This window comes from Lotus japonicus, chromosome 4 (genome assembly GCF_012489685.1).
Source record: "Lotus japonicus ecotype B-129 chromosome 4, LjGifu_v1.2".
Classification (NCBI taxonomy): Eukaryota; Viridiplantae; Streptophyta; class Magnoliopsida; order Fabales; family Fabaceae; genus Lotus; species Lotus japonicus.
This window is the reverse complement of record NC_080044.1, coordinates 82,037,285-82,064,110: the sequence shown is the minus strand read 5'-3', so window position 1 is coordinate 82,064,110 and position 26,826 is coordinate 82,037,285. Positions and strand designations below refer to the sequence as shown.

The 26,826-nt window shown below is 35.8% G+C and overlaps 5 protein-coding genes across 7 annotated transcripts; 1 reads left to right on the top strand and 4 right to left on the bottom strand.

Annotated features, from left to right (window-relative positions):
- Window positions 1-3,189: 3,189 nt before the first annotated feature.
- Window positions 3,190-4,148, top strand: LOC130714376 (protein ALP1-like). The gene has a single exon (XM_057564278.1). The coding sequence runs from the start codon at window positions 3,241-3,243 to the stop codon at window positions 4,042-4,044; it is 804 nt and encodes a 267-aa protein (XP_057420261.1). The 5' UTR covers window positions 3,190-3,240; the 3' UTR covers window positions 4,045-4,148.
- A 4,108-nt stretch (window positions 4,149-8,256) lies between these two features.
- LOC130712016 (protein NONRESPONDING TO OXYLIPINS 2, mitochondrial-like) lies at window positions 8,257-10,421 on the bottom strand. The gene is made up of 3 exons (XM_057561835.1): window positions 10,205-10,421; window positions 9,941-10,059; window positions 8,257-8,476 (listed from the first exon to the last, which is right to left on the bottom strand). The coding sequence occupies exons 1-3, from the start codon at window positions 10,312-10,314 to the stop codon at window positions 8,457-8,459; spliced, it is 249 nt and encodes an 82-aa protein (XP_057417818.1). The 5' UTR covers window positions 10,315-10,421; the 3' UTR covers window positions 8,257-8,456.
- Window positions 10,422-11,698: 1,277 nt separating this feature from the next.
- LOC130714858 (protein tesmin/TSO1-like CXC 5) lies at window positions 11,699-17,658 on the bottom strand. Its single transcript, XM_057564826.1, has 8 exons — window positions 17,130-17,658; window positions 16,405-16,515; window positions 16,118-16,295; window positions 14,996-15,355; window positions 14,516-14,613; window positions 14,350-14,444; window positions 13,120-13,539; window positions 11,699-12,277 (listed from the first exon to the last, which is right to left on the bottom strand). Exons 1-8 carry the CDS (start codon window positions 17,303-17,305, stop codon window positions 12,060-12,062), a joined length of 1,656 nt encoding a protein of 551 aa, XP_057420809.1. The 5' UTR covers window positions 17,306-17,658; the 3' UTR covers window positions 11,699-12,059.
- Window positions 17,659-19,330: 1,672 nt separating this feature from the next.
- On the bottom strand, window positions 19,331-21,434 carry LOC130712021 (cyclin-dependent kinase F-1-like). Its single transcript, XM_057561840.1, has 2 exons — window positions 20,880-21,434; window positions 19,331-20,668 (listed from the first exon to the last, which is right to left on the bottom strand). Exons 1-2 carry the CDS (start codon window positions 21,357-21,359, stop codon window positions 19,730-19,732), a joined length of 1,419 nt encoding a protein of 472 aa, XP_057417823.1. The 5' UTR covers window positions 21,360-21,434; the 3' UTR covers window positions 19,331-19,729.
- Window positions 21,435-22,448: 1,014 nt separating this feature from the next.
- On the bottom strand, window positions 22,449-26,160 carry LOC130710526 (protein NRT1/ PTR FAMILY 1.2-like). Of its 3 annotated transcripts, XM_057559828.1 has the most exons (6): window positions 26,004-26,160; window positions 25,649-25,804; window positions 25,416-25,529; window positions 25,103-25,320; window positions 24,179-24,720; window positions 22,449-23,598 (listed from the first exon to the last, which is right to left on the bottom strand). In XM_057559828.1, the coding sequence occupies exons 3-6, from the start codon at window positions 25,498-25,500 to the stop codon at window positions 22,713-22,715; spliced, it is 1,731 nt and encodes a 576-aa protein (XP_057415811.1). In that variant the 5' UTR covers window positions 25,501-25,529; window positions 25,649-25,804; window positions 26,004-26,160; the 3' UTR covers window positions 22,449-22,712. The 3 variants fall into 3 exon arrangements, with proteins under 3 accessions (XP_057415811.1, XP_057415812.1, XP_057415814.1); XM_057559829.1 differs by lacking the exon at window positions 25,649-25,804; XM_057559831.1 differs by lacking the exons at window positions 25,649-25,804; window positions 26,004-26,160 and having other exon boundaries at window positions 25,416-25,642.
- Between the last annotated feature and the right edge of the window lie 666 nt (window positions 26,161-26,826).

Genomic DNA, 26,826 nt, shown 5'->3' with positions numbered 1-26,826 from the left:
AGAGAGACTATTATCATCATATTTATTTCTAATTTATGACGTATAGGTACCAAATATGTATTTTATATGTATGAAAAACATATTTAAGTGTATTTCTAATTACAAATATAAATAAGGGGAAAAAACTACTTAGATTAATTTGGTTGATTTATTTATAAATGAATTTACTGGCAATGCATCGTCAGTGTGTATATTATTAATAGAATATTAATTAATAATACTTTCTCTGTTTCTATAAAATCGTCACTATTTTGATTTTTTTTCCTATTTACTTGTTACTTTTAAAATTTCAAGAGAGTATTAATTATACTTTTTCAAATGTAACCTTAACTTATTGGTGGTAGGAGAATTGAAAAGACAAAATTAATAAGAGTGATAAGAGGTGTATTAGGAAGTTACATAGTAAATTTAAGAAAACTAAAACACTAATATATGTGTCACAATTTTAAAGTGGCAGTTTTTATAAAACAGCCGAAAATGAATGGGGCTAAGCGATCTGTCAAAGCTGTGGAGTGTAAAAATGAATTGGTAGGGGAGTGTTTCACCTTAGACTATCAGCAATGGTGTGTAAAGGGGGGAGTTGAATGTTGAAATGGGTGATTAATGGTGTTGAAATGTGGTGTTGAAAGTTGAAAGGAGGAGAGAGGTGTTGAAAATTTTCAACACAGCTTAAACCTGAACGCGGTGACACGTGGCAGCGCCTGGTTGGTGAATGCCAGGCGCGTGCCACACACGCGCCAACCAGACGCGTTTGTTGCAGAAATGGCAGGGCTGTGGGACCCAGGCGGACCGTGGTGGGACGCGTGGCACGCGTCGGTTGGGCACCGACAGGCGCGTGCGTGCCATGCGTCAGAGGAGAGAGGGACGTTCTAATGTTGGACGCGTGTCGCGTTTTAATTCGTCCGGGCGATTTTCTTTTATCCTAATCTTTCCAACTCAATTATTTCATTAAAAAAAAATTAAAAAAATATAAAAAAATTATCAAAATTCATGATTTTTTTTTCTCTATAAATAGAGACTTGGTTCGTTTGATTTGGACACAGAAAAAAAAACCAAGTTTTCCATCATCTTATTCATCTTATTATCTTTCAACTATCCCTTTTGCTTTGAAATGGATCCCAACAACTACCATTTCAACACCCAGAATTCTTCTAACCAAATTCCCAACAATTATCAACATCCAAATCAGTTTCCCAACAATTATCAACATCCAAATCAGTTTCCCAACAACCAAATTTCCAACAATTATCAACATCCAAATCAGTTTCCCAACTACCAAAATCCCAACATTTATCAACATCCAAATCAAATTTCCAACTACCAAAATCACAACAATTATCAAGATCCAAATCAATCCAACTACCAAAATCACAACAATTTTCAAGATCCAACTCAATTTCTCAACCAACGTCCTCATCCCCATCATGGATCTATGTTCAGATATCCATCTCCAACACCGTCGTCTAATGATGGTGCACCTGAATTTCCCGAGTTTTCAACTCAAATGAATCTTATTGGCATGACAGCTGGTAATGAAGCCACTCCAAATGAAGAGGATTCAACTCCTACGAGCAGGAGAAGTCACTTACCAGCATGGAACACTGATCAAAATAAGGTGTTAATTAGTGGGTGGCTTAAATATGGAACAAACAGTGTTGTCGGGAGAAACCAAAAAGGAGAAACATTTTGGGATCAAATTGCTGAGTATTGTAATCAACATTGCTCATTCAATCCTCCGCGGGATGGAAATGCATGCCGAAACCGTTATAATTATATGAGCAAGCAAATAAATAAATGGATTGGCGCTTATGAAGGCGCTAAGCGTATGCAACGAAGCGGTTGGTCGGAGAATGATATTTTGACCCAAGCGCAAGAATTATACGCAGATGGGAAGAAGGGTCAATTTAATTTGATGGCAGAATGGGAGGCTCTCCGCGATCAACCACGTTACAGTAGTCAAGCGGGAGGAAGTGTTGGCTCAGGAAGTAGTGGATCTAAGAGATCTCGCGAGAGTGATGCATGTGGCTCAAACTCTATAGGATCGATTCCCCGTCCAATGGGTAGGGATGCAGCTAAAAAAAAGGGTAAAAAGAAGAGCACAACAGCTGCCTTGGAGGCGATGGAGAAAGATTGGACTGCATACAAACAAGTCAAGGAGATAGAGGTTGAACAATTGAAGCAGATGGCGGCGATGCAACAAGAGACTAATAGATTGAGGAAAGAGGAGACTGAAGCTAAGAAAATGGAATTATTTCTAAAGTTAAGTGAAGAGGAGCATCTCAGTGACCACAAGAAAGAGCTGTTGAAGCGGTTGTCCCAAGAGCTCTTTGGAAATTAATTTTCTGTAGTGTTTGCTTTATTATTTTTCATGTGGTGTCAAGTCTGTAGTGTTTGCTTTAATAATTTGTCAGTGTTGTCGAGTCTGTAGTGTTTGCTTTAATAATTTGTCAGTGTTTTGTCAAGTATGTACTGTTTACTTTAATAATTTGTCGGTGTTGTCAGTGGCTTTAATGTATGGGTTACCGAGTTTGAATATGCATCACTCAATTCGAATCTAGTCCTTATCCGATAATTAACTATAGTTCATATTATTTCGAATCCGTCAATGTCCACCATTCAAGTTATCTATATATATGGACTCATAGATCCACCATTCAATGTATCTCTTCCCATCTACTTCCCATCTACTTCTCATCTCTTCCCATCTACTTCCCATCTTTTCCCATCTCTTCCCATCTACTTCAAATTTCACAAAAAATGGATCCACCAGAGTTTGATCTCGAAGCTTACCTTGAAAAAAGCAAGAGAGAAGACACTTATGTACTCAACCACTTTAGGGAGCGTAGAAATCTAATATTGGAGGGTAGCGCACCTCGTGGTAGAAAATATCTCAGTAGAGATCATGCAGGGGCAAACCAAAGGCTAATTGACGACTACTTTGCCAATGAGCCTACATACGACGATGGAATATTCCGTCGCCGGTACCGGATGCAAAAACATGTGTTCCTTTGAATCGTTGTGGACCTTTCAAGTAGTGATAGCTACTTCACCCAGCGAGTCGATGCAGCGAAGAAAGAAGGTATATCGCCCTTAGCAAAATGCACCACAGCAATGCGAATGTTAGCATATGGTGTGGCAGCAGATGCAGTCGACGAGTACATCAAAATAGGAGAGACTACAACATTGGAGTGTGTACGTAGATTCTGTAAAGGAATCATACGATTGTATGAGCAAGAGTACATGAGAGCACCAACCCAAGAGGACCTGCAAAGAATACTACAGGTTAGTGAAATGCGGGGGTTCCCAGGCATGATCGGGAGTATTGACTGCATGCACTGGGAGTGGAAAAATTGTCCTAAAGCATGGGAAGGTCAATTTGCTAGAGGGGATAAGGGAACCACCACAGTTATTCTTGAAGCAGTTGCATCTCCTGATCTTTGGATCTGGCATGCCTTTTTTGGATGTCCGGGAACCTTGAACGATATAAACGTTCTAGACCGGTCACCAGTGTTTGATGAATTGGAACAGGGAAACGCTCCACGTGTGAATTTCATCGTGAACCAACGTCCCTATAATATGACATACTATCTAGCTGATGGTATCTACCCTTCTTATCCAACTTTTGTCAAGTCTATTAGACTTCCTCAAACTGAACCCGATAAGTGCTTTGCAAAACATCAGGAGGGATGTCGGAAGGACATCGAACGTGCATTTGGAGTGCTTCAAGCTCGTTTTAAAATCATCCGTGAACCAGCTCGCTTCTGGGACATAACTGATTTGGGTATCATCATGAGGTCATGCATCATATTACATAATATGATTGTTGAGGATGAACGAGATACATATGCTCAACGCTGGACCGATTTTGAGCAAGCTGAGGGAAGTGAATCTAGTACACCGCAACCATACTCGACCGAGGTGTTACCCGCTTTTGCGGATCACGTGCGTGCTAGATCCGAGTTCCGTGATCCAAATGTCCATCACCAACTACAAGCAGATCTAGTGAAGCACATCTGGGCAAAGTTTGGAATGTATGATGATTAAATATGCTTTGTATCGTACTAATTACGTTATTTGTGTGTTGTGTGTTTAGTTTGTTGTCTTGCATTTTAAGTTAAGCAAATAAAATGTATTATTGTGTGCTTAGTTTCTTTTCTTCCATTTGAAGTTAATAAAATAAAATAAATTATTGTGTATATTTTATTTAAAAAATATTAAATTGTTAAGTTTTTAATTTAATTTACGTTAAAAAAATATTACGTTAATTTAATTTAATTTAAATAAAAAAAATTAAGTTAAATTAAATCGATAATAGTTTATTTAATTTAATTTTTATCGTAAATTTTAATTTTATGAAATCATAAAACGAAAAATATAAAATTAAATCAAAATATGAAATAAAAGTGGTGGGGTAGGGGGTAGGGTGTTGAATGAAAAACCATTGGAGTGGGTAAAAGTTGAATGAAGTGTTGAACTGGAGAGAGAAGGTGATGTGGAGTGTTAGGAAGAGAAAAAATGGTGTTGAATGTTGAAACCATTATGGGTAGTCTTAGAAGGATGAACCCGCGCGAGCCGTGGTAGACGAAGCGGAGGGTGTATATCGGATCGCATAAAGTGTGAACCAAAGCAAAGTTGTCTCTTGGTCTGCAACCAAGGAACGTACCAATAACGTGCCCTGCTCTGCCGTTTTGTTGCCAAGTAAAGTAATGATTATTTCGTTACGGTACGGTTTCCATCCAATGATGATATATATGGATTCCATCACTGTCAGGTCGCCGTTTGCAAATCTCAGAGGGACCCACCACCCTACTACGGGTGTGTTTTGTAGAAAACAAAAATCAAACTGACAAGGAGAAGAAGAATATTTTCAATGCTATTACGTACAGAAAACGGTTAGCAGGTGGTATTTTAGGTGATTTGCCTAAAATACCCCCTCATCCTTTAGTAGTGTATAATAATAATTTTAAAAAAGTAAATAATATTAAAATATGATTGTTTTAATTATAAGCTAACTTGTATTGACTAAATAGATGGAGGTTGAGCGCGAATCTGAGAATGGCAACGCCAGTGGCCAACTCGTGGCTATGATTTACCTCTCCTTGAATTGCTTTTACTGTAATGCATTGCTTTTATTGCAAACAGGGCTATGTGAGGACCCAAATCCTAAACCAAATAAAAAGATATGAGAACAAAGTTGCTATTAGAGGGAAAATACTAACTCACGGAATACAAAGCATCAGATCAAAATGATGAAAAACATATTGGTAATTCCTAACATATGTACAAAATTCATGCTACATATAAAATAATGATAAAAATCATACATGTGTAAAACCCACAATTGATCCATAACCCACACATAAACTTTCATCAATTCGAAGGTTGCTTAATCTCAGCCTTCTTCTGCCACAACGCTGTTAGCATACCCCTGAAAATAGAAATCAGAACATAAAATCACAACCATAGCAAGAAAATAAAATCAAACTGATAGTCGATGCCAAAATTTCACGAATCAAAATCCAGGCACTAAATTTGAACTTTAGAGCGAATCTGAGATTTAAAGGTTTGGAGAAGAGAAATTAGGGTGGGAAAGAAGTGAACACATGATGAGAAGGATGGGAACCATGAAATTTGAGGTTGAATGAGAAGGACAGTCGCTTGCCAAGGGACGATGAACGCGCCGTATCAAGCGACGTTGTTGGCGGCACGGTCGTGGGCGAATCGCGGATTCTGGCTCAAATAGCAATGTGAAGAAGGGGGTTCTGTTGGAGGAAGGGGTTTCTGGCTGAGGGACCTTCGGGGGACTGGGGCTCAGAGTATTAAACGCCGTTGTTGCCAGCGATAGTGGAGAGACTCATGTGCGTGAAGATGATGAGGAGCATTTCATGGGTTAGGCTTCCTGGAATTAACATTAAATAAATAATAAGATAAATTAAGGTAAAATCAAGAAATAGACAACCTAAATCCTAATCAGATTTAAAATTTAAGAAGATAGTTAGAGTATAGATTAATTTTTATGGTATTTTTATTGAATTTTCAGATTTTTATTTAATTCATAAATTTTTGAGTTTTTATTGTGATTTGCTAGATTTTGTTAGTTTTTATCTTTCTTTAATTAGTATCTTCTTAAATTGTAAATTTAATATGATTTAGGTTGTTTATTTCTTGATTTTATCTTAATTTATCATAAGTTTTGGTTTAAAAAATTATTTTTACAATATAATATAATGTTAAAAGTGTATTACATCACAGTTTACTCCTTTTTCCAAATTATAGAAATAAAAAACTCACACATTGCACATCAATATACTTTCAAAAGTTAAAACGATTAGAAAAAAAGTTCATTTTTCATTATTTTTACATCAAAATATTTTAATGTTAAACTTAAAATTGTTTCATTTCGTTAGTCTGCAACATAATAGAGTCGAATATATGTGTTTTCATCTTACTAAGCAAAAAATCTTTTTACTAATAAATAAATATTTTTACTAATTAAACCCATTACTATTTGGAACTTTATATTTGTTAAATGTTGTGTATGAAGGTAAAACACTATAATATAATTGAATTTCACAATTTATATTTTTAAATTATCTTCATTCTTATTATGATTGTTTTCACTTTTAGTATCTCAACTTTTTTCATAATCAAAGTATTGATTGATGTCTTAAATAAAATAGCAAATTTCACCGTGCAACGCACGGGTAAAAAACAACCTACATTCCAAGGATAAGCTTAACACCTTCTGACTCTGGTCTCCCCTTCAAATTCTCTCGACGACAAGTTTCGCTAACTTTATGCTTCGCAATGACTGTAAACAAGAGTCAAGGTAAATTCAGTAGATACCCTGCAATATTGGCTCAAACTTAGATGACTTGGTACACACACAATGATGTCATACTTTATGATTTATCTTTCACAATCCAGATTTATGCTGCTATCACATTCATTTTATTACGATAAATATGTTCGTAATTTATTAAATCTATGATTTGTGCTATTGTTTAATATACTTTTAATAATCAAGGTCTTCATTGATGTATCAAATACAATAGCACGGGTAAGAAGGTGAAACGAGTTTCTGTTTATCTCAATCAAGCTTAGAAGAGAAGTATTTTTGTCCACTTTACTTAGCATTTCAGACTCTTCTATTTCATCTGTTGTTTAATATAGTTTGAACAATCAATGGATTGATTGTCGTATCAAATACAATAGACATACTCTCCGTGCAACGCACAGGTAAAAAAACACTAGTTAGTTTACAAATCAAATCCAAATATACTATTTAGTTTGTACATTTGAGTTATTTTTTTTACAGTATATAATCAACACAAACTTTTAAAATGTATAATCTAACTTATTCTTGCACTAAAGCACTGTCTTATTATCACCAATCACGTAGATTAATAGACACAAAATTATTCTAGATTAAGTAGATGTACCGGGTTCAAGACCCTATGAATATAATTATGTTAACTACTTAATAGGGAAAGTTTTGCGCCAATAGAGGTTTACACGACTCGAACATGATAGTTTTAGTAGAAGATACCCATTTCTTAAACAAAAAAACATCATCTATTGGTATGTTTTTCATACCTATCATCACGGGTGCGACCCTCACTTCAAGATAAAAACTAAAGAAGATTATTCTTATAGATTGAGATAAAAAAATAAAAATTATGTTGCACTCAACTGAAATTAAACACATACTATATAGGGACACCCTTAAAGTTCCCTCCAATTAATATGGACAACATGATTTTCTCTTTCGGTACAAGACATTACCGGAATCTGTAGTCTCAAGATGAACAGATCACATATAACATGAAGTGCAAGATATATGAGAATGATTTTCAAGGGATTTCTTTTGCTATGGACAGACAAAGGAACAAATATTTTGAGTCATAATAGAAGTTTTAAGTAGCCACCCTTTTGTTTTAAAATAAATAATATGAACAACTAACGATACCCATATAATAATTTAGTAGATCTTACATGGATTTCAAGCAATAAAAGAGAAAGGATGGAAAGATAGTGTCAAAGTGAGTGTTGATAGTTTTTCTCTTAGAGAAAATATGTACTACAAGAGCACCGTAGAATTTTTTTCTGTAAAAGATAGAGGGTCTGGTCGCAAAAGAAACTCATCGTTGAGAAAATCCCAATGTTTTACACACCCTAACATTTTGAATGCATATTAGTTATAAAAACACTCATCTAGAGACTGGATAAATAAAAAAAAAATATTCTAGGAACATATGAAGATAAAAGGAATCAACTGAATGAGTAAGCAACATCAGTTACACTTAATGTTCCTCAAAGATATCAAATGAGGGATCCTATGTCAAAAAGCTTCAAGATTCGATCAGAATTCAGAATGAAAACATCACATGACCCCTCCTGTCTGTCATCAAATGGAAATGCTGCCTTGAATGAGAACTTACTGCAGACATACACCATCATAAAGGCATGGAAATACCTGTAAAACAGACAAACAGAAGCATTGCGATGAGTTCTTTCAGTTAATATATGTTTGGATCAGCTTCTTTTTCATAAAAGTCAATTCTGCTCACAAAAACTTCTCTCCAAAATTGATTCTGACTTCAGAATCAATTGTTGAAAGGTTTCCAAACATGCACTTCGATGAAAACGAATATGATATGTGCTATTATCTTATCAACTATGTGCCTTTCAAACAAAACTCCTGATCATTCTACCATGTAGCAATACTTACATCAAAGCTAGTCATTTACTCATGCAAGCTACTTTTGTACTTCCAACAAAGTGTAAAGTGGCAAATGAGATTTTATTTTGTTGAGTACAAAATACAGTTTTATGGAATTAATGCATGAAATATCTCTAGCTAAAACTCATACTTTAGGAATGAAATTGATATCACCAATTTACTCAATAATTTAAAAGAACCCTCCTCCTATCCCTAGATTTCTGGCTTCCGCATACCATTTTCCAGAAAACATGCCTGGCATTCTCTCACATCTAAGTAAATTCTGTCACAAATATAAACACGCCCATATCCAAGTGCTGATCATATGGTACATTCCATAAAAAAATTCTATAGAACGAAGCTCTATCTCTAACCAACATGAAATTAATGGTATATTCAAACAAATCAGCAAAGAAGCCTGTTCAATCACTTTAATCCATGTCTTCTTGAAAGATTCATTGAAGCAGGCATGGTCACCCAACTAGCGGTTCAAAACTAAGCAATGGAAAAGTTGAGTTCTAAACTAAGTTACAAGTAACCAGAGCAAAACAGAAAGAATGTAAGCAACACAAGATATCAAATTTTCATTTTTCCATTGCAGTAATAGGTAAAATAATAAATACATAAAAACACGATTGAAGATACAATCATAATTGTACAAAACACTAGCAGAAAGTAAGGCTAATTGTGTGCTGTGTAGGATATATGTATTCTAGCTAACCAAGAGTACTTACTTGTAAACCATTCTTTTGCTCAAATCCCATCTGATATGTTACTGTTTATTAGAAATATAATATAAAATCATTCTCGTATCTTCACCTAATAGCTTAAGTTTTTGGAATACTTGGTTCTATCAATCAAGTGGTCTAGAGTTCAATCTTCTTTCTCTCATTATTCTAATAAAAAAGTTGAATTTCAAAACATGATAGGTTGCACTTCAAGGACAATGGGCTCTTGCGTGAAATGCGTTAGAAATATATATAAAATCATATATGCGTCTTCACGGTAGCTTAGGGAGAGTTAGTTATAGCATGTTTGAAAACCCTTCTACAATCGGTTCTAAAGTAAGAATCAATTCTGGGAAGCTTAGCTGAAGGATGCCAGAATTGATTCTGAGGGAAAATAAGTTGATCCAAAACATGCTATTCATTACAATTTAAAGCCACAAATCAATAAACATGTTACTCAATGCACATCAAACATGATAAGAAATGGCACCTTGTGGAACTAATCCCCAGCCAAGAGATTCAATGGACAAGCTTGATACTAATCGAGATGAAGCCACCGCACTATGCAACGGCATCAGCGACTCCATGCTACCCAACTCCACCGGTAACCTAATCAACAAAACCGCAAAACACAATTAAAATTTAACAACACCCCATTTTCCAAAAATGAAACTTTAACATCAAAATCCAATCGTTTTCATCAGGGCATCAAACAAAAAGTTGGAAAGCGAAATGGGTGCGAAGAGATTCTCACCGGGAAATGAGAGAAACGCGTCGCAGAGAGAGTGATGGTTTGGTTACCTTGCTGTGAGCAAGAGCCTGTAACCGGCATGATAATCTGCACAAAACCTTCGAAGTTGCCATTGTTGCTGTGATGAGCCTGAATGCAGAACGCTATGTAGCCTTCGCCGCCACTTCCAGAATCTGAAAATGCTCAGAGCTAAGGGAACAACTGCAACGGTGTCGTTTCATGTTCAACATTTCCATTATTTTATAATTCATTTTTTAGCAATTTTCTGTTTTATTTTTTTGGCTCAAAATATTTTTTAAGAAATTCAATAAACCTTTTTCTTAAGAAGAAGGCACCCAGGTCATTATATCATGATGAGCTAGTGGAACAATCTTGTCCGGAACCTTCCTAATCTAGACCTTAAAACCTGAAGAACTTCAACTGAAACAATAGTGTGTCAATTTTCAAGAGCTTTTATGATTTCGAATTTGATGACTCTAAATTTGATTCCTCATCACCGATCTTCTTTCCATAACACATTTACACAATGCAGAAATCTATAAATGCTCTATCAATACCCACGATCAAAATGAATACGAAAAATAACATATAATACCATTCAAATCTACGTAATTTCTCATCTTTAGTTGATACATAATTTGAAAGAAAAGTGGTTGACATTTTACTTTAGTGTTAACTAAGGTATTCCCACAACTAATTATCGTGAGACTAATACATCGCCTAACGATTAGCTCACTAAGCGGTAGACTAATATCTTACCTCACGATCAGTGCACTAAGCAATAGATGTTGTACTATGATGAGATAAAGCTCAATTTCACTTAGGTGATACTCTTCTTATACCACTCACGGTGTGAATAAATATATAGTTGTCACATTAATTCAGTGTAAACCAATTTTTTTTTTTAAAAATGATACTTGAACACATAAATAGTAACAAACATCTAGGAACACCCCTCATTTGATGTAATCAAAGCGGTCATGATGTCACCAAACTATTTTTCTATCGTTGATCTTTACACATGTGTTGGGTGTCCAAATGTGTTGTTTACCATTATAATTGCTCTACATATCAAAACTCTAGAGATATTCAAGAGGTTTACAATATCCCTTTTTGGGCTTCCAAAATGACCTTAAATCTAATTTTTAAATACTTGGAGATTCTTTTATTCTATCCAACACAAGGATAAAAACCTTTGAAATCCTTATAAATATACATACGACCTAATTTTGTTTTTGATAGTTTTAGCAGGATATAGCTAAAACTTAAATACTATAAGGTTTGTGGGCAATACGAAGTTTACAAAGTACAAACAATAGAATACATGATGTGCCAATTCAAAGTTCCTCTTGAAATCTTTAGAGATTGCAACTAAATTATCATGTATAAATTGGATAAGACCAGAATGCAACAGAACCACAAATTATACTGCGCTCTTGGTTAAACTGTAAAATTCTTTGATACGAATATAGTAATAAATAAAGCAAAAGAAAGCCCTGAAAGGGTAATTAAGCTACATTGCTTCTTTTGTGAAATTACAAGTCTGACATTTACAAGCTATGTCAAAGCTGAACAATTAATTTAGATGTATATGAATGGCCGAAGCAGTTCAAGATAAATTATATAAGAAGAAAATTGATCCTAATTAGCTGCATGCTTCACAGCCCCATCAAAGAGGTGCTAGGAAATGAAGAATGGCAATGTTTGTACATTACAGAGAAGTTCTAGGTATTCTTCTAGTTTTCCTTCCAAATGGTACGTTAACTCAAAAGCCAAGACTTGTACCTTTTAACCAGAAGTGATTCTAGAACATTTCACCATAGAAGCAAACAGGCTATAAGTTAGATTACTTTTGTATCTATTTTTCGACCTTCGGCTTAGACTCCCCATTTTCAGGAACAGGACTCCTAGGGACCAAAGATGTTGAAGTAATGGAGTTACCAATAGCTTTGGCAACACCATTACTAGTGGCTCCCTGCTGCTGCGTCCTCTCCGTACTGGCATTTGCAATGCCATTGATGATAGGGTCCTTTTGAGATTCTAATTCACTTCTCGCTAATGATGAACACTTTGTTTCTGAAATTAGCAACAGAAATTAGCAACATTAAACAACAAAGCAGGTAACAAAAATATATGACAGTATAGTGTGCATAACTGCACATGTTTGGAAATCCTTCCAAGACAGAATCAATTCTGAAAAGAAGCTTCTGTGTGCTAGAATTGATTGTGTGGAAATAGAAGCAGATCTAAACATGTTAATTCTTTCTGACTATGGAAACTAAAAATTGCAAAACTATTTCAATTGACACAGCCATATAAAGCAGTTCTGAAAAAGTACCAGTTGGCTATCTGGCTATCAGTATTGATGTGCACTTTCCAACTATGGTCATTTTCTATACATATGAATTCATTTTTAGCAACTAGCAAATAACAAACAACCACCTAACTTCAATGCAAAATGGATATTTTCATACATTTGGTGCTAAGCACAAGCTCTTGCTGGGGAATCAATGGAACATGAACAGATTGGTTTTTAGCAGTTGAAAAGAACCATGTATGACAATGGTAATAAAACAAACCAACTAATGGAAAACAAATAGAAGCCACTATTCAGATGTTAAAAATGTTAATAGGGGGTTACTTGCAATAGTCTCAACGCTAAGAATGAAATTTTTGCAGAGAAAAACTATGGATTTAATGTGTTAGTGCACTGTATCAGTGAAAAACTTCTTTACACAGACATCCAATAATTTGTCGTCACATCAGAAAATGAGCTGTTATTTTAATTGAAGAACATAACCACTTCTGAAATGGGGTCTTATGTGGCATAAAATGATTGGATGCAAGTGTAAAGAAGTTTTACACTGAAAGTGCATGAAAATTTTACTCAAAAACTATAACTACAAAGGAAGACTTGCCATTTATTTCTCCCATGGTGATAACCCTATTAAGAAAATCTCGAAATTTCGTCAATACAATCCTTTCTTGCTCTGCATGGATCTCAGTCATTCCTTGCCCATAAGGTGATTGCGAAGACGGGTTACACTGACGAGCCATTGTTCCAATAGGGGAGGAAGCTGTCATGAACATTGGATCTTGCTCATCGCACATCAATGCTAAAGTTCCAGGAGACATTGGTCTCCCTTTTGGAACATCAGCTTCCTCTGAACTGGAATTACCAGGGCTGATTTTATCTGCTTGGTTTGCACTTGAGCGATCATCAGCCATAGCTTTCTCAACATCAACGTCCTTTTGGCTTGGTAATTGCTCTTGAGTGGAAGAAGCAAGAGAAGTTTCTGTCTGATCTTCTGCATGCTTATCCATCAAATTTTTCTGGTCTGTGCATATTAATAACAATAACTGGTGAGAGAAAATAAACCAATAATGTACACAGATAAGGCTGATATCACTTGATTCAATTTTGCTACGATTTTGGAATTAAAGTCGCAATTCCAGTGTGTGACTTAACAAGATGAGGATTTGTCATCCAATCAAAACCAGTATCCACATCAGTGATTGCATGATGGTACGATTTCGGGATTAAAATCCTGATTTTGACTATCATGATCTAGATGCACTAAAAGGTCAAATTCAAAACAGATTTTTGGATGCCCAAGCATGTTGGCCGTTGGACTCTATCCAAAGTTCAAAATTCAACCCACAGTTATCGAATAACAAATATTCCAACTGGGTAGGGTTACCAAACATCGAGACATCATATAATAAATTCCCTTTCAAAATATGTTCGAGAAACAACTTTTAATTGAATACACTTCCTTTTATGCTTTTCCCATTTCCCATAGAGGAAACTGTTGTTTGTAACTAAATTACCAACAGAAACAGGTCACATTCTCTAATTTATTATGCACCAAACTAAATCCTCAAACTAATTTGATGGAACCTAAAAAACGTGGCAAGTAAAAGTGAGGGATAAGATTTCCTTGATAGTTATCTTGCTAATTCTATTCGACAATTCATTGAGGGTGGCGAATAAAAATTCTAAACTTTATAGTGATTGGAGACTTGGTATAATGAAGAAAACTCTTTTTATGTCTAATACATTGATATAATGAAAAAAGAAAGAAAGCAGTAATTGCCTTTAAATAAATAGCACAGATGGTTATTGGCAGATTAAAATGTCAACGTACCTGTAAGTGTCTTAGCAGCTTGTCCAGATACTAGCACCAGAACTGAGCAAAGCTCCTTCAGGTGTTGTGGTTGAATGATGTCTGCTAAAAGGGACCTTCAACAATAATTAAGTTAATAACTAAATTAAGAAGATATATCTTCATTCATGAATTTAACCAGCCCAACCTGTACATAAATTTTGAAGGACCACTTGTAGGTCCAACACGAGCACCTGGGATAGGAGACATGGATGAGGAGGGTGCATGAGCTCTGACATGGTTTGCCTGGAAAGTAAAAATATAATCACAATGCTATTCTATATAAATCAAGCAATATAAAAAAATCACGTATACGAGCTTTCACTCTAAACTGCAGCAAGCTAATATGAACTACCAATTTAGTTTATGGATGAACTTTATCAGTCAGACCACATGTTAAGTCAACATGATATTTTGAAACACGGCTTCACAGCCACAGACTTGATTTGTCACTATTCATTCACATATAAAATTAGAAGTTGATACTGTTATTTCCCACATTAAGCAACAAGGAAACTCAAAAGGCCAGTCCTTTATGAATAAGCGCTTTCTATCCATTTCTCCAATGTAACCAATTTCAGACATTAAATTAAACCCCTGAACTATTAAAAACTATTACACATTTTACCTGTTGTCCCAGTCTGCCAACGGATGGATCCTTCATGGTAGGCCCAAAGAAGAGTTCTGAACTTTTTCTCTTTCTCGATACTGGTGGCGATGAAAAACCAGAGGAACCAATAGCTCCAGTAATGGCAGCATTGGCTGCTGCTGCCTGCTGAATATGCGCTATGTTGTTATTTTGATCTCCAATGAACAAAGCCTGTCTCTCTTCACTGCCCTCAAAGTTTTTGCAATCCATGCATTTACAATTTTCAGAACAAAGAATATTGGCTTGGAAGCACTCGCAGTACTTTTTGAGGCACCCAGATTTTTTACAATGGCACCCTTTGTTGTGCTTTCCCAATATTAAAATTTCCCCGGCCTCCTCCTACATGGATGCCAATAAAAAAATTCAAAGATATTCTGAGTAGACAAAACAAATGCAATAACAAGAAAATCACTATTGCGACCAGAGAATTTAACTTAGATTTAGAGCATATATCCAGGTATTCTAAATTTCTAATCATAGGTCTGGCATATCATAATTTTATACCATCGAAAGCCCAACTTCATACATTATCATATACATATGTAGTTGAAAAAATATCACTTATACAAGCTACTTCTAATTAAACTTTACTGATTTGTACTCACTTTCCATTGTGAAGTTGCACAATTAAAAGAAAAGGAAACTAGAAGTGCAAAGCATAGGTTTCATTGAGAATGAATGCGTTTTAGGAGATCCACAAAAGGAATTTTTCTAAATTATGACTTGTTGAAAGTAACATAAACATATTGACAGGTAGGGGACAAAGACAACTATCACAACCTATAAGAATATTTAATAGCAAAGAAACTTGATAATTTCTATAAAATTGTAAATGGTCTTTTCATCCTGCAGAAAATGCCAAATTCAAAAATTATGGAATCATGCATCTAACGGAATGAGAACCTACACGATGCGAAAGAAATTCACACGAGCGGAATTGACCTAGCATCATAATACCGAAAATGCCCATTTTCCACAAAAGCCCTAAATGAACTTAAAATTAATAAAAAGATAACGGACCAACATCTTGCATTGTGGATCAAATGTAACCAGATAATGCTCTAGTTAATAAATTGACCAGAAAGAGTTAAACATGCATACCCTGATATCACGTGTTCCATGAGGGCTGCTTGCAATTTTTGGCCTAAATGCATTTGGATTGCGTTCTAAAGTAGCTTCAACAGCTTCTCGTCTAGCCGCTTCATTATCAACATTGTTATAACAATTTACACAATTGCAACCGTCACAATATATTCCAGAAGCAAAACATTCACAATATCTGCCCAAGAAATTTCTATGTTAGGTTCATGTAGCTTCTTATTGCAGACAATAAGTTGCAAAGGTGCAAAAACTAGTTCAGAGAGAAAGTGAGAGAGGATTTTGCTTACAGCTTTAAGCATTTAGAATGTTTACAATTGCACTGCTTTTGCTTCTTCGGAGTAGTAGTGTCTTTAATTTCAAAGTTGGTTCTTGATTTTGATTTTGGAGATTCTGGTTTCCTGAATAAATCAAATAAAGAACAATAATTCAAACTCATATCTAACTGAGGTTTATTTAAAACAAAACATACTAAATTAATCATAATATGAGAGTAATTATTGATTACTTTTGTCTCATTCCCCCACCACTGAAAGCTGAAACCGGAATGAAAATCATATCTAGTCAACTTCCTAACTAATTTAAGCCCATGAAACCATATTAAACCTCATATCATCTTTCCAATACAAAGGTAAAAATTACAGCACATGAACATAAGCTGATAAACAAAATGTTCATAAGAGATGAAGCAAATAATAAACAGAAATAGATTGGCGATACGCATGGAGATTCACTAATTCAAAAATTCCAATCAAACACTGGAGAATGGACATGTATTAAAATCACAGACAGAAATATCAATCAAACCATACACACAGCACCATGGTTTCCCTGATAGAAACACCGATTAACAACTTCAAACTGATTCAAACATGAAGCAGAGAGAAAATAAAAAAAATACAAAAACCTATGTTCATGAATTTCAAAAACCCAGAATCCCCAAATGCCTCATCTAAAACAAAACACAAAATAGAGACATGAAGAGAGTAAAAGGAGAAAGTGATAAACAACTCACACAGGCCTGACTGAAGGAAGAAGAGGCAGTGTCGGCGGCGGCTGTGGTGGTTCCGGCGGCACCCCACCAAAGGCGGTAAAATCGAGCTGTCTGGCAAGCTTCTTCGACGGCAGAAGCACCCCCTCTAACGATGCATTATTCGGAGGGCAATCACCTCCTCCTTCACCTTCCCCCATCACACCCCACAAAACAAAACCTCACTTCAACCACCGATTACACCTAACAATCACTGAATAATTTAATTCAAAAGCAAACAAGCTCGAATTCACAGAATTTTCAGATCCAAAGCAAATAAACCGCGAGATTTTGCAGCTCTGAAATCAAGAACCAAGCTCGCTCGAAACCAAACTGGGACTTCAATTCGATCCAAACACCGAAAACCAACACAAACAGAGAGAGCGAGAGAGAGAGAACGAAGAACGGCGAAGACTCGTCGGCGATTTGCAGAAGGAAGGGTTCCGGCGAAGAGAAGAGTGTTTTCTTTCTCTCCTTCTTCTCTTCTCTTGCTCCCTCTCTCTCCCAAGCTTTTGAATTTCAATTTTTGTAAATATTCAACGGTGAGATATCGCTTAAATTTTCATCGTGCGGTTCTCGATTGAAGTTCGCATCACGCGGTGCAAATTCATAGAGGCATCACTGAGCTTTCCTTCTCAGCCGTTGATTTGAAAGCCTGTTTTCTACGGACCAACCTAATTCTTGCTTATTCGTATCTAGCTATTATCGCCTGTGGCGGCTGGCTATCTGTTAAGTTGCGCCATCTTGGTGGATGGTGCCACGTGGGCAAAACAAAAGATTCCTTTTTCCGGGGATAAAATTGTAAGTGTGTTAAATAGAGAGAGAATTTGGCGCTAAAATCGTAGTGAAGTTGTTGACTTTCGAGAGAGACACTTTTTTATGGTTCATGAATGCCACTCGTGTTTTTTTAATAGTACTATATTCACCGCCGACAACACTGATTAATTTTCTTATCAACCCTAAAATATATTTCTTGCCAATAAACAATGATCAAACCTCGACCTCAAGGTCAAACGATGAAATGAACAACCACCACGTTATACTTGAGTTGTGTTGCTCTACCGATCGAGTTAGTGAGGAGGAATGATTCACTCACACTCTTATTTTTCTTACATATCATCTTTCGCTCTTTTTTTTTTCTTTTTTTCTATTCTCTCTACATTTCTCATAACTTATTATATCACTTATTTACCTCACTTCTATTCACATTTTCTTAAGTGTAGGTGAAATTTATATGCGAAAAAATTAGAATTCGTTAGCAGTGAAGTGAACAAAATAAAACAACACGTGATTATAATTTCTAACACAGCTGGAAATTATCAACAATTTTTCCAACACTCAACTATTTGATGTTCTTGTGAACTTAATGTTTGTACTATAGTTTTAGTTTTCTTTTATGGGGACCAATATATAGGACCAATTTACGATAATAAATTGAAAAGGAAGTGACATGTTTATATTTTTGTACTTATATATTTTCACCTCATAGCTAGCCAGCAAACAAGTAGACAACAAACCTAGCTACCATTCACCTGGCCGATAGTGTGAAAGGGGTTAAAAACTCGAATCAAACTACCCTCTAGTTTCAATTGACTTTCACAATTCTAATTAAAGGGAAAGTAACTTTGAAAGTTGAAGAACTTTAGTTAGACAATTTGAAGGACAAAACATGAATCAAATTTCTTATACCTATTAGCCTATACCATTAAATTCTTAATCAAAGAACGATATGCAAACACTTTTTCAATACTAAATAATAGTATTCTTTAAGAATATATTGCTAAATTTTTTAAAATAATTATGCACACGTCAGCATTTAATATAAGAAATTACCAATAACAAAGAAATAAGAACCTTGATTTAAGGTTTGTGCTATTTTTTTTAACTCATTCTAATTCATTTGAAATAAATAAAAAGTTTGATGTTATTCTCCTTTTCATCTTTCATTCAAATTTATAAGTTCTTCCTTTTTCACTTCAAACAACATGCATAAACATACTAAACGTTTATATATACTTAAATAAGTTCTTCCGAACGTGATCATAATAAATTTGAATTCTCATTGTGAGAAAATTTTCATCCTTGAATAATATCCCCAATAGAGATAACTATGAGATTAACTCTTAGACGAGGAGTGGTGATTAGATAAATCCAGTGGCAACTCAGAAATGTCATTGCAAGTAGTATTTATCCACAATAACAATGTACTTTTAGGGTGCCCAACAATTGTTGGGTTCTCATTTATGAGAATTTGATAACTTGCATACATGAGGAAATAGAGGAATGTTTTTGGTTTACATAATGCTGTTCTACCTTTAGAGAAAAGTGATGTGAAAGAAATGTTTACCGTTTACATAATGTTGTACTACATCAACTATGGATATCACTATAACACATAATCCATCATGCTTGATTTTCAATATTTTACCCCTTTGTTCACACATCATGTCAAAACAGAGGAAGAATTTGAGATTTCCTTATCAATTATTCTCACTGCGGATTCTCCAGATGATGTTCAGCAATTAAAATACCAGTTGAACAACAGAAATGGCAAGGGTGGTTCCAAGAATATGGAGCTTAACAGCTCAAGGGAACTGTATGGAGAAACCAGTACCAGTTTTGGTGACATTCATAGGGCCAAAGTCATCAAAATCAGAATCAGAACCCATGTCATTGTAATCATATCCACCAAGCGAATCCTCGTCCTGTCCTTTCCTAGTTAAAGGAACTCGAAGCTCAGAAACAGCAACAGGAAGAGGTTCTTCACTGAAGTACTTGTCATGGAGGAGTTCCATTGCTGTAGCTCTCCTGGCTGGATCATAACAAACCAGTTTTTTTATCAAAGACACTTCATCGGGGGAGCGGTCGGGGAGGCAGGCTTCAACACCAGGAGGGTTTTCTACTTTGCTAAACGAGATTATTGCATAATCAGGAAGTTTCGAACAACCAGGCCAAGCTTTCTCATCAAGGTTGCCCAAAACATTAATAATCCTGCTGAGCTGATCAATGTCAGCAGTTCCAGGAAACAATGGCTTCAGAGTCAAAAGCTCTGCAAATATACACCCCAAGGACCAGAGATCAATCTCGAAACCGTAATTTGTCGATCCATAAAGCAACTCAGGCGCCCTGAACCAACGAGTTCCAACACACGATGTCAGACACCCGAGCTCTTTACCTTCCTCCTCCATTGCTTCATAACTAAAAGAAGTCTCTAGAGGATCGTTATCCATGTCATTCGTCGTGCACGTCGCACGACAAGAGGTATTCCCATCATGAATGTCTGTATCCTTATCAAAGTCATCCGCAGAGCTCTTCGCTTCCACCTCATCTAAAACTCTATAATGCTCTTCATGAGAAATGGTTCCCTCCTCTTGATTTCCATATCCAGCTTGGCCTAAGCTGTCTGTCTGAGGAAAACCTTCAGGTTGATTTTGAAGTGAACTTTCATGATTAGCTGCATCATGTTCAAATGGTTGTTGGTTCATCTCTGAAGCATCAAATCCATGTTCTGTAAGTATCCTTGCCTGAGAAAAATAGTCAAATTTGCAGAATACAAAATTACTAACTCACATAATCATAGTCAATTTTGCAGATAAAAAATTATACAGATAATCACAAATCTATTATGCATTACACATTCACATCAATTACAAACTACAATCCTCAAATTAGGTTTATGCAGATATGAACCCTAAAAATCAACATAGAAAAATGAGATTGATGAGCTTAGGCTACTTGTCCAAAATCTGCCAATTTGAGGACACCAGTTTCAGAAATCAAGAGATTAGAAGGCTTCAAGTCACGATGAACGATCGAGTTCCGGTGACAAGCATCGAGGCCACAGAGAATCTGGACCATCCACTGTTTGATCTCGCCGACGGGGAGACCTCCATGTTTGGCGGCGTCGGCGATGACGGTGGCGAGGTCAGTACGGAGGAACTCGAGGACGAGGACGGCGTCCTCGTCTTCTTGCCAGAAGTACTCGTGCAAGACGACGACGTTTGGGAAGCCTTGGAGCATCTGGAGAGCCTCGATTTCTCGGAAGGCGGACTGGTAGTCGTGAATCTCCTTGAGAGCCACCGTGAGGTAGTCGGAGAGACGGCGGCCGTGGTAGACGTCGGCGTAAGCTCCGGAGCCGATCCGGTCCATGACTTGGTACTTGGCGGTGATCTCGGTTCGGGTATGGATGCTCCAGCTCTTGGGTCGACGCTCCATCTCACTCACTTCAGCTTCTTCAACGCCTGTAATCTCTTCTTCTCTAGTTCTTTTGCCTCATCTACTATTTGTTGAAAAAATTTAAAGGAAAGATATATATAATTGACCATATAAAAAAATTATTAGAATATTAAGGTGATTTTTTTATGAAATGAATATTATTATATCTTTGACATGGTAATTATTATTATTTTGAAATTAATTATTATTTTTAGTTTGGGGTTGTTTCTTTTGAGTTTTGGATTTTTTAAGAATTTAAAATTTAAAATTTTTAGTTTTAACTTTTAGTGGCTTCTAGATTTTATTAAGTTATAGTCAACTTTGACTAAACAAAGCTATATTGTCTAACTTTAAAAACTCATGGTGTTGTTATTATCATCCTCATTGTCACCCTCCATCAACAATGTTGGTATGTTCTGGTCATCACCAAACACTCTCCACTACCACTGCCGCATTCATTACATGTAATCTTTATCATCATTCTTTATCTCTACTTGAAACATTTCATCTTTGTTGTAGAAGGTCTAGGGTCTCGGGTGACTACAACGATAATGGTGAAAGGTGTTGAGTTGTGATGAGTGTAAAAGATGTGATGGTCATAAACACTTATGAAGGGTGTTAGAATCATTAATTTTCTTTACCTTATAAGTTAGAACTATACTTTTTTTTCAATTGAAGTATTTGAAGGTTTATGTAATTTTATTTTGAAATTTTAGAAGTCAAAACAACAATGACAATTTAATTAATTTTGAAGAATTTTGTATGATGAAATGAGGGATTAGAATCGAAAATAATTGATTTTTTTATTGTATGTGAAATTTAATATTTTAATTGGTGAGTTTTGTATTGAAGAATGTGTTTAAGATGATCTAATCAATTTTTGATTATATTTAGATCTCATTGTGAAATCCTAAGGTCGAAATTGTGATCGAAAATATGATTATGTTTGTATATGAATGTGAGCTGTCATTCTTCCAACTGAACAAGAAAATCTCTTTCACATTGAGCCCAGGAAAGTGGGAAAAGTGCTTTATAATCTAAGTAGTTTCAACCAAAACCAAGCATTCATATAATCAAATTGCTTCCATGTAGTTGAATGTTTTTCTTGGTGTGTTTCATTTGTCGTTTGTATTATTGTAAATGAAAGTTACACACTTTAAGACAAAACATAATCGGCACTGTTCTCATGGATTTGATTGAAAGTCTATTCAAGTTATAGTCAATCAGTATCCAAATTCTTATAATTGTACACCTTTTATCTCCATATCCACTCAACTAGGCAAAGCTATACACTGTCTTACCTAGGACAAAATATATGAGAAACCCTTCACTGATTAGTTTTTGTCTTCCTGATCATTCTGTTTCTGTCTCTTTCTCAGGCTCTAATTTAGTGTCAACCTCTTCATCCCAAACTTTTATATCTTGAGTACTCCCATAAGCCCAACTACATAGGAAGAAGTAGAACAAATTAAGAAAACATAGAAGGGAAAGGAATGCATAGTAGTAATCATAGTGCCCTAGGTTGATATTTGATGACAACCAACTGTTTTTGCCTCTTCTCCCTGTCCCATCTTTGACAACCTTAACTATAAGACTAGCCAACAAGTTCCCTACCCCCATGCCAAGGGTGAAAAGTGCAATAGCAATGCTAGACATGGTTTTAGGAAACTGAGAGTAATAGAATTCAATTTGTCCAATGGCATTGAAAGCCTCAGCTAAACCAGTCAAGCAATACTGTGGAACTAGCCACATTGCAGACATGTTCACCACTCCTTTGGGATTGTTCATAAACCCTTCTCTCATGGCTTCATTTCTTCTTTTTCTCTCTACCAATGCTGCTACTGCTAAGGCTAAAATTGATAGAACTAGTCCAATTCCCAGTCTTTGCTTAACGGTGAGTCCTCTTTTGGTGTACTTTGATAACAAGGGAACTATAACTCTATCATAGATAGCTACCCATATGGTTAAAGTGAGGATTGCAAATGCACCGAAGCTGGTTGCTGGGATCTCAAAATTGCGCACAACCCTGTCCATGGTGCCAGCTTGGACCACAGAAAAAGCATGTTGGCTTATGCTCATAGCAATTATGATGCCAGTGGACCAAATGGGAAGGACCTTTATTACTGCTTTCAACTCCTCTACTTGTCTTACTGTGCACAGACACCATGGATCAATCGCCATCCCATGAATGTCTAAATCTTTCTCTCTGTTCTTGATTATGCAAGCCTTGTTCAAATACCTATAAGGAGAATTAATCAAATATTGAACTAAACAGTATACACATGAATAAAGGTAAACCACTTAATTAATTCCTTACGGCGATAAACTTTTATGGTCTAAGCACTTGTTCATAAACTATTTCGAGAAGCTTACTGAAAAAAGAATAGATTATAAGAAGCTTTAGGCTCTTATTCATAAACTAATCTGAGCTACTTATGAAAATAAGCTAAAACTGTTTATAAGCATGTCATGAACTATTAACGTAAACTTTTTCAAACAAGATAAGCCTAGTAGTAATCCAACAACACTACAATTTAAAATGACATGGTTGGCAAATTCTCCCTTGTTTTGTGCAAGGGTGATAATATCTAGGAAAAAGGAAAGTCAATGGTTTCTTCTTTGTACAAGTAACTTTGCTAAGTAAAGCATATTAAGTACATGTTTGAAAACACTCCTACAATTGATTTTGAAGTCAAAATTAATTTTCAGAAAAAGTTTCTATGAGTAACTTCTGAGTTTTAGAATTGATTCAGATGAATGAGAAACTGATTCGAACATGTTATAAGCTATGTCAGTTGAATATGACAAATTAGTAGTACCTTGCTTTGTCCGTTGGTTGAACAAGACTAGAGCCACTTTGGAAATACCACATATCTGAGTTCTTTGGAGGCAAGGTCAAGTGTCTCTTTTTCCAGGCTGCAGCAATTACTTGTGCAAAGCCAGTGAGCAAGCTCTTGTTTGGTTTCATTTTCACATACATAAAAGAACCCAAGAAGAACATGATAGAAGAAAACAACATAAGCCCTACAGGAATGCCAAAACCCACAATCCATCCTGCTTTAACTTGAATGTAAACTATGAAAACCACAGCAACCACCACTGAAAGGCCAACCGAAACATAGTACCAGTTGAAGAAGCTCTTCATGATCCTCTCATTTTGTGGGTTTTCAGGGTTGTTGATTTGATCAGCAGCAAAGGCAAAGGAACATGGCCTAATGCCACCTGCTCCAAAAGACATGAGAGCAAGGGAAGAGAAAAGAAACAGGAGTTGCCCTCCTGTTGGACCTGCACAAGATTCACCATGACAATCTGGAGGCCTTGCATTCCTAATGATTGCAGTCAACCACAACACAATTAATCCCTGTGATGAAGATAAAAGAAAACACTATGTAAGAAGTTTCAGTTTCAAATTCTAGAAAAGGACTGATAGCATGTTCGGATGACCTTTTTTTTCCTCATAATCAATTCTAGCAATAACAGCTACTCACAGAAGGTTCTGCCCAAAATTGATTCTAGCTTTAGAATCAATTGTAGAAGGATTTCTAAACATGGACTAAGATCGATAGCATGTTTGGTTTCATAGTGAAATGCTCTAGAATTAATTATGATCAAAAGCTACAAGTCATAGCTTCCAATAAACATGTCTGTCCAATTCGTGAAACCAAACATCCAATGAGTGTACTCTTATGCTTTTTGAATCTGCATGCTTACTGACAAGATATGAAGATTATAGTATTACTTACTATGAGGTCTATGACTGTTCCCCATGCTATAACATGAAATCGTCCAAGCCAAGCATCAGAAAGAAAAGCACCAAAGATGGGGATGAAATTGGACAGGGCATTCCACAGGAATATTACTATAGCTGCAGTTGAAGGGTCTAAATGATACTCGTTTAGTAGGTACAAGACCATATTTACATGGAGCCCTACATTTGCAACCTTTTCAAAGGTCTCGTTTGCTAAAACAAGAAGAAAAAAAGTTAGAAATAAATAACAATCTGCTTAGAACATCTAATACATAACTCACTAGTAGAAATGGCATGATTTTAATCACCTATGATAAAGGGCATGGTTCTGTAACCACCCTTTTTCCTTGTAACTTGTTCAGTGGCTGTGCTTTGCTCCATTGACATCTCCATTTATCTTGTGCTATGTGAGCATGGAAAGGCTATTGTAAACAGAACATAATCGAAGTTAAGTACTTCAAAAGCAGAGCTTTATTTTAAACACATGAATGATGAATGCATATGGACAACAAGCTCTTGTTTTCCACACACAATATCTCACCTTGTTACAGCTTAGTGGGTGCAGCCAGACCTCGTTATTACCGAAGCACTTATATAAATTATTGTAACAGAAACATGACCATGCAGAATATTGGAAGATATGCCCAGTACTTGTTTTTTTTTTTTGGCACAGAGCATCAATTGACAAGTGTCATCCCTGGTACACACATTCATTTCAATTTATATGAAGAATTCTGTTCACTTTTTTACCTTAAAGTGAGTGCTAATATCTGTTTGCACTAGTGTCAACAGATATATGTTAGAAAGAGAACATGATGACTATTCGGCAGCTAAAGAGATGAATTGGCATATCCTATAATAGATAATCATGCATTTTATGACTTGCTTTTACTTACCAACTGCACTGAGCTTTTGACACATCCCACATGCACATTACATGATCCTTTGTGTAACGTGGTGCGCGTGTAGTGTTACTTCTTGTTAATGTATGCTGTTTTCCTCGTGGTTTATTTGCTTACTTAGTCATTTTCGGTGAGTAGGTTTCATTCAAGTTCTGAGCTAACTTCAGTTGTAACTCCCAATGCTTAGCTGTGAACATTTTATAGAGATCAATTAGGCATCTTATTGGCCAATTAAGTGGTCTCTGTTACGTTATTTATCGTGCAGTACTGTCCATTGAAATGGGTTGACATGGAAGAACACGTACGTTGTCTTATTTCTTTATATGCCACTCAGTGGAACGTAAAGGTTAGTTCAAATGACCAAACGATGGATCAAATTAAAGGTTCAAAGGGCAAAGGAGAAGATTAATTGATCTCATTTGCCATACATATCCACACAAAAGAAGCCTAGTTAACAGTCTAAGTAAGAAATATGATCCCCTCATCGCGTGTATCAAAGAATTTGAGACACCATGTTAAAAGAGAGAGGTCAGGATCAAAGAATTTTGCATGTCAATACTGTTTTTTACAACTCACATACAGATGTATCACATGTAATAGAACAGAAATTGAAAAGTTTGAGAGCTCATAGCAAGGGTTTGTTCGGACTCCCTCTGCCACTATCCTCAGTGTAACAATAACTTCGTGTACGTGCTCGTGTAAATCCAAGCTACAATATTCCATGTAAGGTGGAAAGAAGGGGCAAGACTTTAGAAAACATATTGAAATCATTGTTTATTACATGATTTCAATATAAGTAGTATCGTTAATATTTTAC

Excerpts from the sequence above, each read along its gene's own strand:
- LOC130714376 (XM_057564278.1), top strand. The coding sequence starts at position 3,241 with ATGAGAGCACCAACCCAAGAGGACCTGCAAAGAATACTACAGGTTAGT.
- LOC130712016 (XM_057561835.1), bottom strand. The coding sequence starts at position 10,314 with ATGGCAACTTCGAAGGTTTTGTGCAGATTATCATGCCGGTTACAGGCT. Across the intron at positions 10,060-10,204 it reads CGCGTTTCTCTCATTTCCCG|GTTACCGGTGGAGTTGGGTA; the intron begins GTGAGAATCTCT and ends TTTGTTGATTAG. Across the intron at positions 8,477-9,940 it reads CTGGGGATTAGTTCCACAAG|GTATTTCCATGCCTTTATGA; the intron begins GTGCCATTTCTT and ends TCTGTTTTACAG.
- LOC130714858 (XM_057564826.1), bottom strand. The coding sequence starts at position 17,305 with ATGGGGGAAGGTGAAGGAGGAGGTGATTGCCCTCCGAATAATGCATCG. Across the intron at positions 16,516-17,129 it reads CTTCCTTCAGTCAGGCCTGT|GAAACCAGAATCTCCAAAAT; the intron begins GTGAGTTGTTTA and ends TGATTTATTCAG. Across the intron at positions 14,614-14,995 it reads TTGGCAGACTGGGACAACAG|GCAAACCATGTCAGAGCTCA; the intron begins GTAAAATGTGTA and ends TTTACTTTCCAG.
- LOC130712021 (XM_057561840.1), bottom strand. The coding sequence starts at position 21,359 with ATGGAGCGTCGACCCAAGAGCTGGAGCATCCATACCCGAACCGAGATC. Across the intron at positions 20,669-20,879 it reads AATTGGCAGATTTTGGACAA|GCAAGGATACTTACAGAACA; the intron begins GTAGCCTAAGCT and ends TATTTTTCTCAG.
- LOC130710526 (XM_057559828.1), bottom strand. The coding sequence starts at position 25,500 with ATGGAGATGTCAATGGAGCAAAGCACAGCCACTGAACAAGTTACAAGG. Across the intron at positions 24,721-25,102 it reads GAACAGTCATAGACCTCATA|GGATTAATTGTGTTGTGGTT; the intron begins GTAAGTAATACT and ends TCTTCATCACAG. Across the intron at positions 23,599-24,178 it reads CAACCAACGGACAAAGCAAG|GTATTTGAACAAGGCTTGCA; the intron begins GTACTACTAATT and ends TTCTCCTTATAG.